We start from the raw sequence: 22,425 nt of genomic DNA, 5'->3' as shown, positions 1-22,425 counted from the left end.
ACTTAGAAATTTAAGTCAGAGGTGGATTTAAATAAGCAATTTCTTTTTATAAAAGTTAATAATAATATATTAAAATTATAATAATTTTTATCTATTGTTCATTGATTAAAATTTAAATATTTAATTTATTATTTATTAAAATTATATTTTTTAAATTTAAATTTTATTTTTAAAATTTAAATAGTTTAAAAAATTTAAAAAATAATCAAATATTACTCATAAAATACTTTTATTACTAAAAAAAAATCAAATATTTGTATATATGTAAATTTCTATATATTCGGAGTTACCTTAATCATAAATTATTTTGTTTCAATTCATATCTCTCATGTATTTTAACATATAATAAAAACATTGAATTTCTATCAATTACATACATAATGGCTATTTAAATTAAATTAAAATATCATATTTGGTGTGAATAAAAATTCGATTCGTTTATTTTTTAATCAAAACTGAAATTGAAAAATGAATTTATATATTCAATTTGATTTTATTTATAAATAATTTTCGAATTTTGATTCTTAGTTCATGCATTTAAATTTACTACATTATGTTCTTTTGAGAAGGATCAAAATAAACATTTCTTTTTTTTTTATTTAGATTATTATTTATCTTTATTTGGGTTTAAAAGTGAAACAAAATAAAAAATTATTCAATCTTTATACGCATAACAATTAAATATTGATTATTGGTTTATATTAAATCTATATAAAACCTACCAAAATAAAAAATTACAATAAAATTATTTTATATAATGATTATATTGTAAAATTTCTTTTTTATTTCATGTATAATGGTTATATCATAAAATTACAATAAAATCATTTTATGTAACAAAATATTAATATACAGTGTTAATAAAATAATAAATTTATGTAAATCTATGTGTTTAATAACTTATAACTGTTTTTTTTACTCTTACAAGATATACTTAATTCGATACTAATTTAAAAGTTTCTATATAATTTTAATTTAAAAAAAATATTTTTTCTTAATTAGAAATATGAAAGAGTATATTTTTTAAAAAAAAATCTCATTCTTCGTAATAATTACTAATCATTAAAAAAATAATAAAATAATAATTAAATTTAGCTAATTTATATTTATTCAAAGAGAAATTCACCAATAACTATTTCGTCGCTAAAGAGTGATAAAATTTTTAATAATCATTAAATTTAGCATGAATATATGGCGCAAAATAACAGTGACTAAAGTAGCGATGATATGGCCACGTTTTCCTGATGAAAGTATGGCGCCATATTTTGTAATAATTTGAGCAACGAATTTGTGTCTATTTGGCGACAAATCAACAGTTAAAGTTTAGTGCTTAAAGAATTTTGACACCTGTAGATGAATGATTGGAACAACATTATTTGTTTAAGATTTAGCGACTAAATGGGACCAATAATTTGGTTGCTAAGTTCTAAAACAAGCAATTTTAAATTTTATTTTAAATATTAATTTTAAAATTTTTAAGTTATGCAGAAAATTACTAATACTACGTCGTTTCCTAATATGGAGAGACCCTAACTTCCTTTCCTTCTCCAGCACGCTCTTCTTCGAGACCGAGAGAAATACTCTTATCACCAGCAAACTCTTCTTCAAGACCGAGAGAAATAATTTCTTTTATCACCAGAAATCCTTTCTCTCAAGCCATTTTCGGGAAGAAATTGAGACCAAGAGATACCTGAGAAGAAGCAAATCCATCGCTGGTTCGTTGTTGCTTGCTGGTTCTGCTCCTTGCCTGCTACTGCGCTTTCCTTGATTGTCGTTTCTGCTGTTGTCTCTGCTAAGGACCAGTGGACCAAAACTGTCGATCGACCTTGCTATTGTAGTAAGAGTTTATTTCTTCTTCTTATCCTTTGCTATTAGATTTGCCTTTGATGATTTAATATTTTCTACTTAGATTTGTCGTTAATTAACCTACCAAATAGCAAAAGCAATTGCCCAAAAATGGTGATGGGTTTTATTTTGATCCTCCATTATGATGGTTGTGGTTGCGGGCATTTTTTTTTTTCTGAAATAAGCGGCTAGGTGTAGATAAGTTTGCAAGAGAGGGGGTAATGTAGGTATGATCTGTTTGGTTTCTTGAGACTGTTAAAAATAGAAGTGGGAGACTGATTTGTATTTGATGATGTAGGTGGAGTTTATCCTTTTGGCAGTGAAATTACAGTAAAAATAATGGGAAAGTAGCTGCATAATGTATTGAAAAGGAATTGAGGGGAAAGACCAGAAAATGATTAAACATTTTTCTTTGTGGATATGTTCCCATTTGAATTTTGGGTGAAAGTGAGCTAGGCTATAATACTCCTGTTTTCTTTGTTAGTAATTTTTTTATAAACAGTTATATACTTGACAGACTCTTTAGTATGTTTATTTCTGTCAAATTAAATAACAGAAGGATGAGTAGGATGGGATAAGTAGAAAGTATTTATGGAACATATTTGCTGACTTTAAAAATTAAAATGTGGTATTAAATGCAGTTTCATTATAAAGGGAAAATTGAGAATTCTCTATTTCTAGGTTAATTTCTGATTGAACTTTTTCCTGATGCTTTACATGTTTTGTCTTGCATTGTTCATTTCCTCTCATAATTTAGCAAATATGAGTTCTTTGGCTTTGGGGCCAATGGAGCTTTCACCACAATGAAGGAGTATTAGGGATTTGCTGTCTGAACTTCTAGATTTTTTTCTCTGTTTATTATATACTGCACTTTAGATGATCGTGACAGTTTTAGATATTGGTTTTTAACAAATGATTCCTGTTTGTATGAAATGGAATTGTGTCGTTATTTAATTGTTTTAAAATCTATAATTTTCCTTTGTAATGTTCTTTAATTTTTTTGATTTCATGTTCGGTTATCTAAATTCAAATAACCAATATACACTACCTTTTGAGAAAAAAACATTAAATAATCTGGTTCGAGCGTGCATGGGTCTTATGCAGGTGATTGTTAGGGTGTTTGGAACTGGTACAAGTATAAAAAGATAAATTCTAATTAGACTTGGGATGATTTCTGGTATTATATAACAAGATTTGGGTTTGAGTATTCTTTATTTCGCGCGTAATCTACCCTGGCAATCAGGTTAGTCATGTTCTTGTCTAGTCATACTTTTGATGCGTGATGGCAAAAGAGAAGGAAATAGGTGAAGGGAGAAACGGGAAGCAAAAGATGAGCATGGTCATGTAAACGGCAACAAAAGGTGAGGGTGAAAGTTTAAGGAGTATTGCAGGTGGAATAGGAGGAGTATGAGCAAGGGCTTTGAGAATGGAGGGTATAGCTAATTAGCATAAGTCATAGGAAGGTAAGACCTTTCCTTGAAAATAGAAAGGAGGAGAATTCTCGGGTTAGAGGGCTTGAACCTCAGAGTTCTTGGAGGAAGATTTAAATAATACTTCTTAACTGCTGATGGTGACAATTACATGGTACCATTTTGATATTTTTTGAACTACATATCTTAAAATATCAAATTGCTAAATCAGATAATATTTTTTTTCTGTATTTTTCCTTAAAAATATTTTGATTGAACTTAATTGTTATAGAACTACAATTCATTGAATTAAATTAAACAAACCACTTAACTTGATTATGTTTTTCAAATTTTCAAAAGCAAATGACCCAGCATTGACATCCACTACTTGTCTCCACTTGCAGCTTATTGGTACAAAGTGTCCGCCACATAGTAGCCAGTGGTTTCAATTTCCATGTTCCTTCCAAAACCCAAGTCTAGTGTCTTGAAACAATTGTTCTTTGTCACTTTTCAAAATCCAATCCTTTCCCGTGCTAATCACCTCTACCAAAAGCTACCTCAACAGTACACACTAACCTGCAGTTATGTGGATGAGTACCCTCCATAATGTTAACTCCAGTTCCAGTTATTTGAGAAATTTCCAAGGTCCCTGAGCTGCACCCAGTCTTTGTTAACGTTTACACAACTTAACTAAGAAAGTCCGAGGTTATGGTCGCCTAACCATTGACCTCTAAAATGCAAAAACGAAACCATGATTTGTGCATGCTTAATGCTTTAATACAAAAAAAGGGCCGGTTTGCCAAAGAAAATCAAATGATGCCACAACCATGTTCCCAACAATTTCTAACTGTAACTAGAATTATCATCACAAGGACACTAGTCCTACCTCTATGGTCTCCTTTTGCCACGTGGACCATATCATAACTTCCACTGTCTGCTGATGTCATTTTGTATGGAAGAAAGATTCATACTATGAGTCGATAGAGCACATACACAAGTCCAAGGAGCTCAAACCCATCCTTTCTTTGAAAGATTTCATAGCCCAAAACCCAAATGGTTGTATCCCAATCTCTGATGTATCAAAAAGAGGACTGCAATTTGATGTGAAGATCAAGGTTGCTAGGTTTTTGAGACAATATCCCTCAATCTTTGAGGAGTTTGTTGGTCCAAAATATAATTTGCCTTGGTTTAGATTGACGGAAGAAGCTGCTGCAATTAATAGAGAAGAGAACAAGGTGCTTGAGGAGTATAAAGAGGATTTGAAAGAGAGATTGAAGAAGTTTATATTAATGAGTAAGGAGAAGGTATTGCCTTTCAAGATTATTAAAGGCATGTTATGGTATTTGGGTTTACCGGAAGATTTTTTGCAGCATCAAGATAAGAATTTTGACAGTTCTTTTAGAGTTGTGGAGTTGGAGGATGGATCAAAGGGATTGGGTGTTGAAAGTACCAAAAAGATTTTGTCAGTATTGCAGAAAAATGCAATGAGGAAAGGGTTATATTATGGAGAGCCAATGGAGGCAATTGAATTTCCCCTTTTCCCATCAAAGGGTTTGAGGTTGAGGAGAAAGATTCAGGATTGGTTGAAAGAGTTCCAAAAACTTCCTTATGTATCACCCTATGAAGATAATTCACATTTAGATCCTAACAGTGATATTGGAGAGAAAAGAGTTGTGGGTTTGCTTCACGAATTTCTTTCTTTGTTTGTTGAGCATTCAGTAGAAAGGAAGAAGCTTTTGTGCCTTAAGAAGTATTTTGAGTTGCCCCAGAAGGTGCATAAGGCATTTGAAAGGCATCCCCACATGTTTTACTTGTCTTTCAGGAACAAGACTTGCACAACAATTCTTAAGGAGGCATATGGTGATGATGAACTGGCTATGGAGAGGCATCCAATGGCGATGATCAGGAAGGAGTACATTAAGTTGATGAAGGAATCAGAGGTGATTTTGAAGAGGAGAAGAGCAAACAATCCATTTCTTGAATATAAGAAGTTGGATTTTGAAATGGATTCTGTCAATGAAGTAAGAAGAGAAGAGGAGAAACAGTAGGGTTTCAGGCAGACTGGTAGAGACTAATTAGAGGTTAAAGTTGCTTTTACGTGATGTTCATTGCCTTTATTTTATAGAGTTCCCTCCATCTTTGTGATCAACTTTATATTACTAAAAAAATGCAATGCATGCACGTTACCATGTCCTGAACAGAAAAAAAAAAGAAGAAAGAAAAAAATCTAATCCTGTGTATCAATGTAAAGAATATTGGACTTCCAGCTTCATACAATTGGAGGATTATTCATTTATATTCAATTGCCCAAGTCAAATTTTATTCTAGAACTATTAGGCGCTTTTCTTAGGCAGAAACTTCACCGAGAAAATTTTGTAAGGCAAAACGATTTGATAAACAACGAAATGCAAAACAACAAAGTGAACCAACACTGTCTATCTTTCCTTTTTTCCTTATTTGTTAGCTGCAAAGGCAGACAAAAGTGCTGTTTAAAGATTGATCTAGAACACTGCCAAACCATCATTATTAAACCACTCGCCCTACACATATAAATAATTTTATGAAATAATATTTGCTTTTGCATGAAATCAACTAGTTAAGGTTAGTATAGACCTGTAAGGAACTCTCTGGAAGCACATCTGCTCCCAGTACTTCTAGTTTTTGTACTCGTTCTACTTTTATGATATATATTTTTTGTAGTCTGACAAATTGGAACTAATGAGGGAGAGGATGATAAAAGTGCATGAGCTTTTTCATGAGACAGGCTCCAGAGTTTGTCATAGTTATGATTCCCAGGGTAATAAATTTTTACAGTTAAGTATTATCTATACAATAAGTGACGGATGAATATTCTTGCTGTTGTAAGGTTGGCAGGAAACCTTTTTTTTCTTATTTCATTAATGAAAGTAAAATGGGGTAGGATATCCAGGCTAGATGCACTTTTACAACTGCATTATCCACATTTGCAATGAAGAGAAGGGTATGGTAATTTTATTTTCAAACTAGTATTAGCAGTATCAGAGGAAGGTATTGAAATTTTAACATCAACAGTTTCTGTTAAAACCGTTTCAGGATCAGGTGCGCGCCCTTCAAATGGTACAAAATGATTCTGAACTCACCAGCTTGACATCGATACAGGCACCCCTAGTCAATGTAGAGATCAGAGGAGTGCCAGCACTTAAATTTTTGGGAGACATCATATGGAAATGAGCTCTGAAGAGCAATATCAGAAATGCAGAGAGCCGCCTCCATCTTTGTGGTAGGCTTGCATACACTTGGAGGAGCAGCTAAGTTACCAAACAAAATAGGAATAGTCATTCATTGGCAAACAAGATAGTTCCATTACAGCTTTTAACAAAATTTACGTAAGAAGAAACCATTTCGTTGAGTGGCAATTGCAGGATACAGAAGAAGAAGCCCCTAATAATCAAGAAGCCATATAGGGAAGGTAACGGTTGCCTGTTAAGTTTTTCCATATTAACATGGTTCTTGTTGCATATACATGAAGTTTGTATTTGTTCTTTTCAAGTCAGATTTCTCATGTAATATTTCCATTTTTTAAAGTTTGTACTACAAATTAATATAGTATCATATAAAGAGCGGTTAGCCATTGCACAGTGTAATGAACAGTTCAATTGAATTGATTTTGGCCGTGATAATTCATCGTTTGCCCTCAAAATTCAGTCAGCATCCTCTGCGTTGCTGCCTTTTTTGTCATACTCTTTTTTCTCCTTGCATTGACTTAGCATTGCAAAACGGTAATATCAAATCGACCCGAATTAAGATTTGATATAAAATAAATTTAAAATTTTGAGTTTAAGTTCGATTCGAATTTGTTCAATTAAAGTACATATTAAATTCGAGTTCAGTATAGTTTAATTCATAATAAATTTATTTATTACGTTAACAAGTCAATTTAAATTTTACAAAACAAATTTAAAAAATTCAAATGTTAAATTTTTTTAAATTATAAATAAATTTAAATTAAAAATAAAATTTAAATTATAAGATTATTAAGAAATTTTTAATTTAATTTTTTTATTTAATTGAAATCTTTCAAATTTAAAATTAATAAAAAATATATATATAGTAGGGTTGTTTTTTTACAAAAAAGCCACAATTCTCCACATCTCTTTAATTTTCGGAGTGAGATTGGTGTTGGCGAACGAATATGTTAGCGAGTCTGCTTGCAAGTTTGTTCACAAATCTGCTCGCGAGCTTATTCATAAATTTAAAAACGAGCCAAACTCGCGAGTCTAAATGAGGCGAATACTGTTAAGTTCAAATTCAGTTTGTTTATTAAACGAGTTTAAAAAGTGAGTTCGAATTCTAAACGAGCCAAATCTAATAATTTTTTATCAAATCCAATATCAAATAGCATACGAATAATTTGGTTCGTTTACTCTTCTATGTCTACTCAACAACTACAAATCATTCATGGTTGTGAAAAATAACTAGCCTAATTATTGTCATTAACGTATAAAAATTTATTATCAAAAAGGATAATTTTATTTTTCTCTATCGTCAAATATAAGTATTTGGGAGTCGCGACAGCGGGTAACCTTCTAGTTTCTATATAAAATTTAAGTGAAGCTACTATGACTACAGCTACTCTGCCTTGCGTGCCAATATAAAAATAAGCACTACCTGGAAGAGTGCTCATATGCCATTGAAGAAAGCAAAGGAGAAATTAACAGTGTAGTGAAATTAACCTTTTTTTTTTGTGGAAATTGATGGTAAAGAGTATAAATAATTTTTTTATTGAAAATTAATAATTAATCATATTTTTCAATTGATAAATTAATTATATTTAATAGATTATTATAATTTTTTTTATTAATTCAAGTAAAAAATGTTGTATATATTATTATATAAAATTTAAATTTAACTAAATTATTAAAGAGTATATTTAGATAACATGTAAATATAGCTTAATAAAATAAAATAATCAATACTTTTATTAAAAACCAACTATAAATTGCGATCAATAAGACTTATTACTAGAAGTCTTATTCCTACTTACATATATAATATTTATTTATTTTTTTAAATTTTTTTATATAACCTCTTAATATTTTTAAAACCGCTACTAGAATAAATTCGCATTATAGAGTAGACATTCAGATTTTCATCACTAAATATTTTAGTTAAACCATTAGACCGATTATAATAATTTAAAATTTGATAATTCTGTCTAGTATAGCTATACCTCGTAGCAGCTCCAAACCCACCTATCCATCGTAAACCAGCTGGTTAGGTCCATGTAGTTTTACTCCTAGTCCTACTCTATCCTGACCACCCACATCAGGCCTTTGGAGTTTTTGTGCATTATAACCACTGTTTTTTTAGGTCAAGCTGGGTTGAGTACAAACTCACATTCATCTAAATTTGTCTCTTCATCCGAACTGTCGCTTCAACCACTTGAATTTACACACCTTTAATTTTTTTGCAACTGCTTTACTAATTTTTCAATATTTATGTCTCCATCTATATGAATCAATCCATTCTCTAAATTTAAATTCTTGAATAAAATTCTTAAAACATTAATCACCATTAATTAGGGCTAATAATCATATGATTAAAAGATAATAATTAAATTTTAAAAAATAATATGATTAATTATAAATATAATAATTACCTTTTATGTTTTTAGCAAAATTTTAATTTCAGATCCCTTTAAGATGTAAAATTTACCTTCTAATTAAAGAGTTGTGGTTGGGAGTTGTAACAAAGAGAAGATTTTGAAAACCCTAATATATTTATTATGTATATATATCTAGGAAGTATTTTTTTTATTGAAAATTAATATTATTAAAAAAAAAATATAAAGTATTCAGAGGTTTAGTCTTGTGATACGTAAGTTTGAAATAATACTTTAAATTGTTTTTTGTTAATTCAAGAAAGAAATATTATAGATATTATGATATAAAATTTAAATTTCGTTAAATTATTAAACAGGTTTGTTTCAAATAGTATAATAAATATATCTTAATAAAATAAAATAAAAACAAAATCATTAATATATTTATTAAAAAAACTATAAATTGCAGAGCAATAAAACCTATTGCCTTATGTCTTATTCCACATATTACATATATAATATTTAAGAAAGCTATTAGCATAGTAAAAAAATCTCACATTGTAGAGCAAGCATTAGGATTTTCATCCCTAATATTGAAGTAGGGATAATTTGAAATTTGATAATTCTGACCACTATAGCTATATGTTGAAGTAGTTCCAAATCCACCGTATCCATCGTATCCCGGTTGAGTAAGTCCTCCATGTGGTCTTAGTCCCGATCTGCTCTGACCACCTACATCGCCATTCAAATCTTGGTGCATTATGACCAACACCATTTTCTAAAGTAAAGATAGGTTGAGGTACCCATTCACATCTATCTGAATCTGTCTTTTCATCTGAATCTGTCTCTTCATCTGAATCTGTATCTCCAACTACTTCAACTTGCATACTTTTAAATTTCTTTTGTAACTCGTTCACTAATTTTTCAATCTCTACATCTCCTTCTCTATATGAATCAATCCATTCTCTAAATCTAGATTCTTGATCCAAAGTTCTGAATCATCAATCACCATTAATTAGTACTAACAATCATATGATTATAATAATTAAAATTTAAAAAAATAATATGATTAATTATAAATATAGTAATTACCTTTATTTTTGGACAAGACTTTGGTTATTCGTTTCTCATGTCCTTTGCAGACGCAAAAATTGCCCTTCAATCGAAGAATTATCATTGAGACTTCTAACACTCTGTTGATGAAGAAAATTTTGAAAACTCTAATTATATTTATATGTATATATATTTACCTAATTAGGAATTATCTCTTTTTATAAATTTTATTTTTTGAAAATTATACTATTCGGGAAATAATCAAGCATGTTTCTAGTAAATAAAATCTTATGATTTGTAACTGTTTAGGAATGTTTAAATTAATTTAGTATATATATATATATAAATTTCTATATGATATGATTTATTATTTTGTTAATCCGTCAATTGATATTATAATTTATTAAAAAATCAATATTATTCAAAAAAACAGAATATAAAAAAATCACAATCATTAAATGATCCAATATTCAAAATTAGCTTAATTATAGATTATTTTGTTTCCATTCATACTTTTCATGTATTTTAGCATATAATAAAAATATTGGATTTCTGTCAATCACGCATATGATGGTTTATTTAAATCAAAATATTATGTTTGATATGAGTTAAAATTAGGGTTATCGATATTCGGTTCAAATAAAAAAAATTGATTTAATCGAATTAATTTTAAAATTCGGTTTGGTTTTTTATTTAATTCGGTTCAATTCGATTTTTAATTTTAAAATTTTCAGTTATTTCGGTTCGATTCGGTTTTAATTAGAAAAAAATCAAAAAAATCGAATCGAACCGATTAATGATAATAATAATATGTTATTTTCAATAATATAGAGAAATTAAATTATACTAAAATTAAAATATTTTAATTAAAATTTAAAATATTAAAAGTAAAGTGTAAAAAATAAAAAATTTATTAAAAATCGAAATCGATCAAACCGAACCGAATTGAATCAGACCGGTTCGGTTTGATTCGGTTTCTGACCAAAATTGGTTTGATTTTTATAAATACTAAAATTTTAATTTTCAGTTTATTCAGTTCTGTTCGATTTTGAACCAAACCGACCGGATGCTCACCCTAGTCCAAATTCGGTTTATTTTTTATTAAAATAAAAAAATTCGGTTTATTTATTTTTTTTATTCTGAAATTAAAAAATAAGATTATATATTAAGATTGCGTTCTTTTATAAATAATTTTGGAATTTGGTTCCTGCATTTAAATTTATGTTCCTTTTAAAAAATCAAAATAAATATTTTTCTCTTTGATATAGATTATTATTTATTGTCTTATTTTTGGATTGGGATGTGAAAAAATATAAAAATTTATTTAACTAATAATTAATTATTAATTATTAATTTATATTAAACCTATATAAGATCCATTATAATAATAAAAAAAAACTACCATAAAATCGTTTTATATACTGTGGTTATATCCTAAAATTTCTACATAGGTAGAAACTTATCCAAAACCGTCTTAACTCTAAAAATTTAATTATATTAATATTTAATTTATAAAAAATATTTTTTTATTAAAAAACTGCATTATTATTTTCAGAAAAGTATAATTTTTTAAAAAATAAATTTAAAAATAATTTCTAATTAGGTAGATGAGATCCATATAAATACATAGTCTAATTTGTTCAAGACTAAAGCTAATTAACTTTATAATCAACCATATTTGTTTAATTAATTTGATTATTAACCTTTAATCACAAGATTATAAATATTTATATGTATATATATCTACCTAATTAGAAATTATTAGGAAGTGCTTTTTTTTTAATTTGTTTTTTAGGAAATTATACTTTTATGAAAATAAGTTTGTATGTTTTTTTTTTAATTTGTTTTTTAGGAAATTATACTTTTCTGAAAATAAGTTTGTATGTTTTTTAGAAAAAAAAATCTTCTGAATTGAAAAACTGTTTTAGGAATTTTTGAATTAATTTAATACGTATATCTATATATAAATTTCTAAATAATATTAGAATTTATTAAAAAAATATTAATTTAATATCAAAATTAAGGACTATTAATTATTAAAAAAAGAATATTAAAAAAAATCATCATGTTGTCAAATCATATTTTCAATGTAAAAAATATTGGATTTTGTATCAATTACACAGATAATTGCTAATCTTAAATTAAAATATCATGTTTGGTGGAATATGAGATTCAGTTTAATTTTTATTAAGAAAAAGGAAATTCGATTTGATTATTTTTAATCAAAACTGAAAAATGAGATTATATATTCGATTTGATAAATCATTCTTGATGTTTGCATTTAAATTTACTTTATTATTATATTTTTTTAAAAATTAAATTAAATTATACCCTTTATTTTATAATTTTAATTAATTTTAATTTTTAAATATATTAAAAAATATAATTTTTTTATTAATTTTTTAATTATATTCATCTTAAATATATTAAATTTTATTAAATAATAAAAATATTTTTTAAATAATAAAATTAATTAAAATTATAATATTTAATTTATATATTATTATAGTCTAAAAAAATAATTTTAAAATAATTAAAAGAAAGATAAATAAAAATTATGAAAAAAAACATTATTTATCTTTTTTCTTTAGATATAGAAATGAGAGAAATTAAAAAATTATTGAATTCTTGCATTTATAATAATTAAATATTATTTATTAATTATACTAAACTTATACTAACTCAAACATTATTAATAATTATAATAAAAATTTATATTCTAAAGTTTCTCTTTTATATTCAAAATTTATATTCTAAAAATTTATATTCAAATTTATTAAAAATAACTAAACTTATACTAGACTCAACTGCAATATCCACATTTGCAATGAAGAGAAGGGTACTATAGTAATTTTATATTCAAACTAGTAATAGCAGTATCAGAAGAAGATATTCAAATTTTAACATTAATAGTTTCTGTTAAAACCGTTTCAGGATCAGATGCGTGCCTTTGAAATGATACAAAATGATCTCGAACTCTCTAGTTTGACAATGATACAGGCACCCTTAGTCAATGTAGATGTGTAGAGGAGGTCCATCACTTAAATTTTTGGGAGACATCATATGGAAATGAGCCCTGAAGAACAATATCAGAAATGCACAGAGCCTCCTCCATCTTTGCGGTAGGCTTGCATACACTTGGAGGAGCAGCCAAGTTACCAAACAAAATAGGAATAGTCATGCATTGGCAAACAAGATAGTTCCACTATAGCTTTCAGCAAAATTTACATAAGAAGAAAACATTTTGTTGCCGTGGCAATTACAGGATACAGAAGATGAACCCTAATAAGAAAGAGGCCATATAGGAAAGATAACAATTGTCTGTTAAGTTTTTTCCATATTAACATAGTTCTTGTTGCATACACATGAAGTTTGCATTTGTTCTTCACAAGCCAGTTAAACTTCTCATGTAGCAGTTCCATGTTATTAGGTTTGTACTACAAATAGGAATCTGCTATGAATGCTGTAAGCTTTACGTGTAAGACATGGCTGATACTCATGTGCCATTGAAGAAAGCAAACGTAATAGTACAGTGAAATAAACGTTTGTTTTTTAAGCTAATGGTAAAGAGTAAACACTTCTTTTTTTTAATTTTTTATTGAATAAAATAATAAATCAGATTTCTCTGATTAATAAATTAATTATATTTAATGAATTATTAAATTTTTTTTGTTAATTCAAAGTAAGAAATATTGTGTATATTATGATATAAAATTTAAATTTAGTTAAATTATTAAAATGATGTATTTCTAATAACATGATAAATATATCTTAATAAAATAAAATTAAAATAAAATCATTAATGCATTTATTACAAAAACTATAAATGGCCAAGCAATAAAACCCATGGCGTGATGTCTTATTTCACTAGAATATTTACTTATTTTTAAACTTTCTCTTAATATTTTTAAGAAAGCTATTAGTATAACAATCTCACATAGTAGAGCAAATACTAGGATTTTCATCCCTAATTATTTTTGTTAAATCATTAGCCTGATTGTAATAATTTGCATTATCAATTTGATAATTCTGCCCACCATAGCCATATGTTGAAGGAGTTTCAAATCCACCATACCCATAGTACCTTACTTGATTAAGTCCTCCATATGGTCTTAGTCCGAGTCTGCTTTGACCACCAACATCAGCCCATTGAAGTCTTGCTGCACTATAACCACCACCATTCTCTAAGAGTTGAGATAGTGATTCACATTTATCTGAATCTATTTCTTCATCTGAATCTGTCTCTTCAACCACTTCAACTTGCATACTTTTAAATTTTTTTTGCAACTCCTTTATTAATTTTTCAATATCTATATCTCCATCTATATGAATGAATCCATTCTCTAAATCTAAATTCTTAATGAAAAGTCCTGAAATATCAATCACCATTAATTAGTGCTAATAATCATATAATTAAATGATAATAATTAAAATTTAAAAAAAATAATACGATTAATTATAAATATAATAATTACCTTTATTTTTCGATAAGACTTTGGTTATTCGTTTCTCATGCCCTTTGCAAACGCAATAGTTGCCTTTCAATTGAAGAATTGTCATTGAAACTTCAAACACTCCGTTGAAGAATAAAATTTTAAAAATTCTAATATATTTGTATGTATATATATCTATCTAATTAGGAATTATTAGTAACTGTTTTTTTTTTTTTTTAAATTATACTATTTAGGAAATAATCACGCATGTTTTTAGTAAATAAAATCTTATGATTTGAAACTGTTTAGGAATATTTAAATTAATTTAGTGTATATATATATATATGTAAATTTCTATATGATATGATTTATTATTTTGTTAATCCATATATTGATATTATAATTTATTAAAATTAATATTATTAAAAAAATATAAAAAAAATCACAATCATTAAATAAATTATTCTGTTTCCATTTATACTTTCATGTATCTTAACATATAATAAAAACATTGGATTTCTGTGATCACACATATAATAGCTTACTTAAATCAAAATATCATATTTTTTATGAGTCTAAATTCAGTTTATTTTTTATTAAAAAAAATCAGTTTGTTTTTTTTTTATTCAAAACTGAAATTAAAAAATAAGATTATATATTCAGATTGAGTTCTTCCATAAATAATTTTGGAATTTGGTTCCTGCATTTAAATTTATGTTCCTTTTAAAAGAATCAAAATAAATATTTTTGTCTTTTTTAGATTATTATTTATCGTTTTTTTAGGATTGAGAGGTGAAAAAAAATTTTATTTAACTAATAATTAAATATTGATTATTAATTTATATTAAACCTATATAAGATTCACTATAATAAAATAAACTACCATAAAATAAAATCATCTTATATACAGTGCTTATATCATAAAATTTCTCATAGAAAAATATCAAGATACAAACTTATCCAAAAACTGTCTTAACTCCAAAAATTTAATTATATTAATATTTAGTTATAATTTTTAAAAAAATAAATTTAAAAATAATTTCTAATTAGCTAGGTATAATTAGATTATAATCAATCATATTTGTTTAATTAATTTGATTATTAGCCTTTAATATTTGATTATTAACCTTTATTATAAATATTTATATGTATATATATCTACTAATTAGGAATTATTAGGAACTGTTTTATTTTTTAATTTGTTTTTTAGGAAATTATACTTTTCTAAAAATAAGTATGTATGTTTTTTAGTAAAAAAAAATTTTTGAATTGAAACTGTTTAAAAATTTTTGAATTAATTTAATACGTATATCTATATATAAATTTCTAAATAATATTACAATTTATTAAAAAAATATTAATTTTTTGTCAAAATTAAGAATTATTAATTATTCAAAAATATAATATTAAAAAATCATCATGTTGTCCATTCATATTTTCAATGTAAAAAATATTGAATTTTGTGTCTATTACACAGATAATTGCTAATTTTAAATAGTGGGATTTGAGATTCTGTTTATTTTTTATTAGGAAAAAAAATATCCATTTGATTATTTTTAATCAAAACTGAAATCTGAAAATTTATATATTTAATCTATTTTTTATTAGGAAAAAAAATTCGATTTAATTATTTTTAATCAAAATTGAAATAAAAAAATGAGATTATATATTCAATTTGAACTGATTTATATTGGTTCTGGATTTTTGCATTTAAATTTACTTTATTATTATATTTGTTTAAAATAATTAAATTAACTTATCCCTTTATTTTATAATTTTTATTATAATTTCTTTTATCGAATTTTCAATTATATTAATATTAAATATATTAAATAATAAAAAATATTTTTAAAATATTTTTTAAAATAAATAAAATTATAATAGTTAATTTATAATCTAAAAAATAAAAATAAATAATAATTTTAAAATAATCAATAAATAAAAATTAAGTAAAAAAAATTATTTATTTTTTTCTTTAGATATAAAAATGAGAGAAATTAAAAAATTATTCAATTCGTATATTTATAATAATTAGTTCTTTAAAAATTGAACAAATTTAAAATAAAAGGTAACAATCCAGTGAAATAAATTGTTTATGATTTGTTTTTTATTGAAAATAATAATAAAATAGATTTTTCTGATTGATAAATTAATTATATTCAATGGGTTATTACAATTTTTTTTTATTATTCAAGTAAAAAATGTTGTATATATTGTTATATAAAATTTAAATTTAACTAAATTATTAAAAAAATATATTTCAAATAATTCGATAAATATATTTTAATAAAATAAAAATAAAAATATTAATATATTTATTAAAAAAAAACTATAAATCATCCAACAATAAAACCCATTGTCTGAAGTCTTATTCCTATTATATATATAATATTTATTTATTTTTTAAAACTTTCTTCTTATATAAACTCTTAATATTCTTTAAAAAAAAAATCATTAGCAGCAAACATTAAGAATTATTAGGAAGTATTTTTTTTATTTTAATCTTTAAAAAATTATATTATTTAAGAAATAAGTATACATATTTTTATAAAAAAATCTTGTGATTTGAAACTATTTAGGAATGTTTAAATTTATTTAGTGCGTGTGTATATTATGTATATGTAAATTTCAATATGATATGATTTATTATTTTGTTAATCCGTTATGATTTATTAAAATTAATATTATTTAAAAAAATATATAAAAAATTATATTATTAAATTACCTAATATTCGAAATTAGCTTAATTATAAATTATTTTGTTTTTATTCATATTTTTATATTTTTTAGCATATAATAAAAATATTGAATTTCTGTTATTTACACAGATAATGGCTTATTTAAATCAAAATATTATTTTTAGTATGAACTGAAATTCAGTTTATTTTTCTATTAAAATAAAAGAAATTCAGTTTGTTTATTTTTTATTTAAAACTGAAATTGAAAAATGAAATTATATATTAAGTTTGAGTTCATTTATAAATAATTTTAGAATTTTGGTTTTTGATTCCTGCATTTAAATTTATGTTCCTTTATAAAAATGAAAATAAATAATTTTTTTCTTTGATTTAAATTATTATTTATCGTTTTTCTTTTGGATTGGAAGGTGAAAAAAAAAATTTGTATGCATAATAATTAAATAGTGATTATTGATTTATACTAAATCTATAGATTCACTATAATAAAAATGTATGATAAAATTATTTTATATATAGTGATTATATGGTAAAATTTATCATAGAAAAGTGCTAAAATACAAATTTATCCAAAAATTGTCTTAACTCCAAAAATTTATTCATATTAATATTTAATTCATAAAAAAATATTTTTTCATGATTAGAAATGCAGGTTATTTTCAAAAGAGTATAATTTTTTAAAAATAATAAAAAAAAAACTCTCACCCTTAATAATTCCTAATTAGATAGATTGAGGTCCATATAAATATAAAGTCTAATTTGTCTAAAACTAAAATTAATTAACTTTATAATTATTGTACTTATAAATTTAGTCTGATTATAAGTGTATATGAATAAATTTGAAAGATTTTATATTTTACTTTTCCAATTCTCAATTTTTATTTAAAAAAAAAATTAATCATATTATTTTAATTAATATATATATATATAATTAGAAACTATTAGAAAATGTGTTTTTTCTAAATTATTTTTAAAAAAATTATAATTTTCTAAAAATAAACATGCATATTTTGTGAATCGAAAATTATTAAATTTATATAAAACATAGCATAATTAATAATTATATCAACGTTATTTAATATATAATAATTATATTATAAAATTTATCGTAAAAAATGCTAAGATACAAACTTGCCCAAGAATTATCTCCGCTCTAAAATTTTGATCCTAATAATATTTAATGTTACTTATTAATTTGATTTTTTTTTAGAAAAAAATGTACAATTGTTAATGGTCATGTTCATAAATTAAATCAGTTATTTTAAAATATTTTTAGGTGACGATTTAGCATATAGTAATTATTTTAATATAATAAAATATTAATAGACGGATTAATAAACTAATAAATTTATGTGAATCTATTTGTTTAATAACTTATTTCTTTTTTTACTATATTGAATGTTATAATATATACTTAATTCGTCTCATTCAAAAATTCTTATACAATTTTAATTCATAAGAAAACTTTTTTTTCTTATTAGAAACATGCATGGTTACTTTCAGGAGAGTATAATTTTTTAGAAAATTGAAAAATAAAATTCTCTCCTAATAATTCCTAATTAGATTAATTGAAGATCCATATAAATATGTATCATAAGCTTAAGAAATCACCTGTATTTCATTCATTATCATTATGGAAAACTGCATCGTTTGGGTAAGGTTCCATTTACAATTACGGATATACCCTCTCTTTTACTTAGAACGGGAGCGGTCGCCTCCCTCAATCCCTCTCGTCATCCCGCCCTTTCTTGCTGCCAATCACCATTTTTGGCTTGAGCTTTGTACCACTTAGGGTTTCGATGGCTATCGTGGCTCTAATTCCCCGCTTCTTTATGTCTCTCTTGTTGTCGACCGAGTTTCTGCAAGGCGAATAATTGAGCTGCTGCTGCCTTCTACTGTTCTTCGTCATGCTCGTAGTTATCAAATTGCAATCAGATGCATTTCAGTATTTCAGCATTCAGTTGATTAAATGTGGTACTAGTCCATTTTACTCCCTGGCCCTGCTGTTGCATGTAATTTTTTGCCTGCTTCATAGTAATAAAATTATTCTTGCAAAAGTACAATCATAAAGTTCTGAGTCTAGAGCATATTTCTTTGCAAAATTTGCAGGTATAGTATAAGATCTTCCATAATTAAGTGATCCTCATATGTGCATCTGAGTTTCATTCGGTTGTGTTTTCATTTTAACTGAATCCATAATACTAAATTCTGCATTTGGATGATAAGAGGACACAAAATTATGTATAAATTTTCCTATCATGAAAGCAGAGGGAATTAGACAAATGTTTGTTTTTTCCAGTAACCACGTCAACTTACTGTAGAGTTTTACCTGAGGATTGGTAATGTGTGAATGAGAATATTTTGCAGCATTAGTAATGTGTAAGACATCCTTTTTACTGTAAAATGAGTGAGCTATTCTTTTTAACAGTAATATTTCGTTCCTAGCAAACTCTAATTAATTTGAATTCCTAGAAGAAAGAAGCCACATACAAACTTTTCAAATAGCCAAGAATGCTTCTTCATTTTTTTTTCCTGTTTTCTTTCATTCTGTTCCCCCAATTTAAGTCGTAGTTGTAGTTTTAAATTATATTTCTATGAAGTGCAAGTAATTTAAATGATTAGTTTATGTGTATGACCTCTTTATGTATTAAAATTTGTAGTTAATTAGAGCTTTTTTAATCATGATTATGATGAATTTTAGCTTTAGTTTATGTTTTTTATTTCTTTAAATTATGAAAAATTTGCTGAACTTAGTATGATTATCATTACTTTTATATGGTTAACTTTTTTTTTTGATATATCTGATGTAATTTGTGTGAAATGAAGTTGTATTATTATTTAATCGTTTTAGGACCTAAAATTTTCCTCATGCTTTTTAAATATTTTGGATTTGGGTTTGGGTATCTGAATCATTTCACACAAATTCTAAGACAAAATTAAATAATTAATACAATTTTCAGTAGAACACAAAATGATCAGGTTTGAGCAAGTTTAAGTAGTATGCAAATGTAATAATGGGTTTGGAACATGTACTTTCGGCAAAAGATAAATTCTTATTGGATTCGGGATGAGTTTGGGTATTTTACATGTATCAGGTTTGGGTTTGAGTATTCTGCATGTACTCTACCCATTTCCATTCCTAGGCTTTGGCTATTAGGTTAGTCATGTTATAGTCATATTGTTGATGAGTGTTGGCAAAAGAGAAGGAATCAGAAGTAGGGGAGCAACAGGGAATAAAAGGTGAGGTTGATCATGTAAACAGCAACAGAAGGTGAGGATGAAATTTTGAGGAGGAGCGAAGGTTTAAGGGATTGAGGTACAAGATAAAAGAGGAGTGGGAATGAAGAAGGATTATGAGAATGGAGCGCTATGGCAAGGGAGCAAAAGTTAAAGGAAGGACATTTCCCTGGTTAGAGGGTTAGAAATTACAACCTCAGAGTTCTTAGAGGAATATATAATTAATAATTTTTAAGTTTTCATGTGTTAATTACATGATATCTTTTTTATTTTTTTACTTAAAATATCAAATTGTAAGTCACATTGTATGTTTTTGTACTTTTTTTCTTTTAAAATATTATGATAGAATTTTATTATAAAAATAAGGAATTCACTAAATTAAATTAAATAAATATATACATTTTCAAAAGCAAACTACCCTGCACTAAAATCCACTACTTGTCTCCACTTGCAGCTTTCTGTTTCAAATAGTTGCTGCCACAGAGTAGCTGGCAGTTCTCAATTTTCATGTCCCTCACACAACCCAACTCTAGGGTCTTGAAACGATTGTTCTTTTTCACCTTTGAAAACCCATTCCTTTCCCTTACAAATCATCGGTACCAAAACCTACCACAACAGTACAAGAAAACCTGCAACTATGTAGATGTGTACATGAAATGGAAGAAAGATTCGTACTATGAGTGGATAGAGCACATACACAAGTCCAGAGAGCTCAAACCCATCCTTTCTTGAAAGATTTCACAGCCCAAAACCCAAATGGTTGTATACCAATCTTTGATGTATCAAAAAGAGGACTGGAATTTGATGTGAAGATCAAGGTTGCTAGGTTTTTGAGACAATATCCCTCAATCTTTTGAGGAGTTTGTCGGTCCAAAATATAATTTGCCTTGGTTTAGATTGACTGAAGAAGCTGCTGCAATTGATAGAGAAGAGAAAAAGGTGCTTGAGGAGCATAAAGAGGATTTAAGAGAGAGATTGAAGAAATTTATATTAATGAGTATGGAGAAGGTGTTGCCTTTCAAGATTATTAAAGGCATGTTATGGTATTTGGGTTTACCGGAGGATTTTTTGCAGTATCCTGATAAGAATTTTGACAGTTATTTTAGAGTTGTGGAGTTGGAAGATGGATTAAAGGGATTGGGTGTTGAAAGCAGGGAAAAGCTTTTGTCAGTATTGCAGAAAAATGCAATGAGGAAAGGATTATATTCTGGAGAGCCAATGGAGACAATTGATTTTCCCTTTTTCCCATCAAAGGGTTTGAGGTTGAGGAGAAAGATTCAGGATTGGTTGAAAGAATTCTAGGAACTTCCTTATGTATCACCCTATGAAGATAAATCACATTTAAATCCTAATAGTGATATTGCACAGAAAAGAGTTGTGGGTTTGCTTCACGAATTGCTTTCTTTGTTTGTTGAGCATTCAGCAGAAAGGAAGAAGCTTTTGTGCCTTAAGAAGTATTTTGAGTTGCCTCAGAAGGTGCATAAGGCATTTGAAAGGCATCCCCACATGTTTTACTTGTCTTTCAGGAACAAGACTTGCACAGCAATTCTTAAGGAGGCATATGGTGATGATGAACTGGCTATGGAGAGGCATCCAATGGCAATGATCAGGAAGAAGTACATTAAGTTGATGAAGGAATCCGAGGTGATTTTGAAGAGGAGAAGAACAAACAATCCATTTGTTCAATAAAGGAAGTTGGATTTGGAAATGGATATTATCAATGAAGAAAGAATAGAAGAGGAGAAACAAGAGGGTTTCAAGTAGACAAGTAGGTACTAACTAGAGTATGCAGTTGATTTTACATGATGTTCATTGGTTTTGGTTTTCATTATAGATTGTGGATAGGCTAATTGTAGTACCCCCCATAGACTTGTATCTATTATTGAAGAGAAAGCAGCATTATACACTTGGATGGCTGGTCATTATACTATTCTTGATAGGTGTGAGTTTCATTATCTTTTTTTCCTTTTCTTTTTTTTTTTTATTTTTTATTTTTTTAAAAATGTGATGTAATATATATAGTTAGACATACTCTCAACTACCATAACATGAACATTGAAATGTTAACAATGACAAATCCTGGTAGCCTATTTAAACTATGTGTGGCAATGTAGTAGCTGTTAGAGCTCATATGACTTGAGCTCTACCAATTTAAAATAATTGCAAACTCC

At 26.3% G+C, this 22,425-nt stretch overlaps 1 protein-coding gene and 1 pseudogene across 1 annotated transcript; both read left to right on the top strand.

Annotated features, from left to right (window-relative positions):
* Window positions 1-4,195: 4,195 nt before the first annotated feature.
* On the top strand, window positions 4,196-6,889 carry LOC110619043 (protein WHAT'S THIS FACTOR 9, mitochondrial; the record flags this gene model as incomplete). The annotated part of the gene is made up of 2 exons (XM_043958159.1): window positions 4,196-5,335; window positions 6,327-6,889. A coding segment is annotated over one exon (1,107 nt), but the record flags the coding sequence as incomplete, so codon positions are not given.
* An 11,757-nt stretch (window positions 6,890-18,646) lies between these two features.
* LOC122724016 lies at window positions 18,647-22,206 on the top strand (annotated as a pseudogene).
* The last annotated feature ends 219 nt before the right edge of the window (window positions 22,207-22,425 follow it).

This window comes from Manihot esculenta, chromosome 7 (genome assembly GCF_001659605.2).
Source record: "Manihot esculenta cultivar AM560-2 chromosome 7, M.esculenta_v8, whole genome shotgun sequence".
NCBI lineage: Eukaryota > Viridiplantae > Streptophyta > Magnoliopsida > Malpighiales > Euphorbiaceae > Manihot > Manihot esculenta.
The sequence above is the reverse complement of the archived record's forward strand: the minus strand, read 5'-3'. Positions and strand labels throughout refer to the sequence as shown.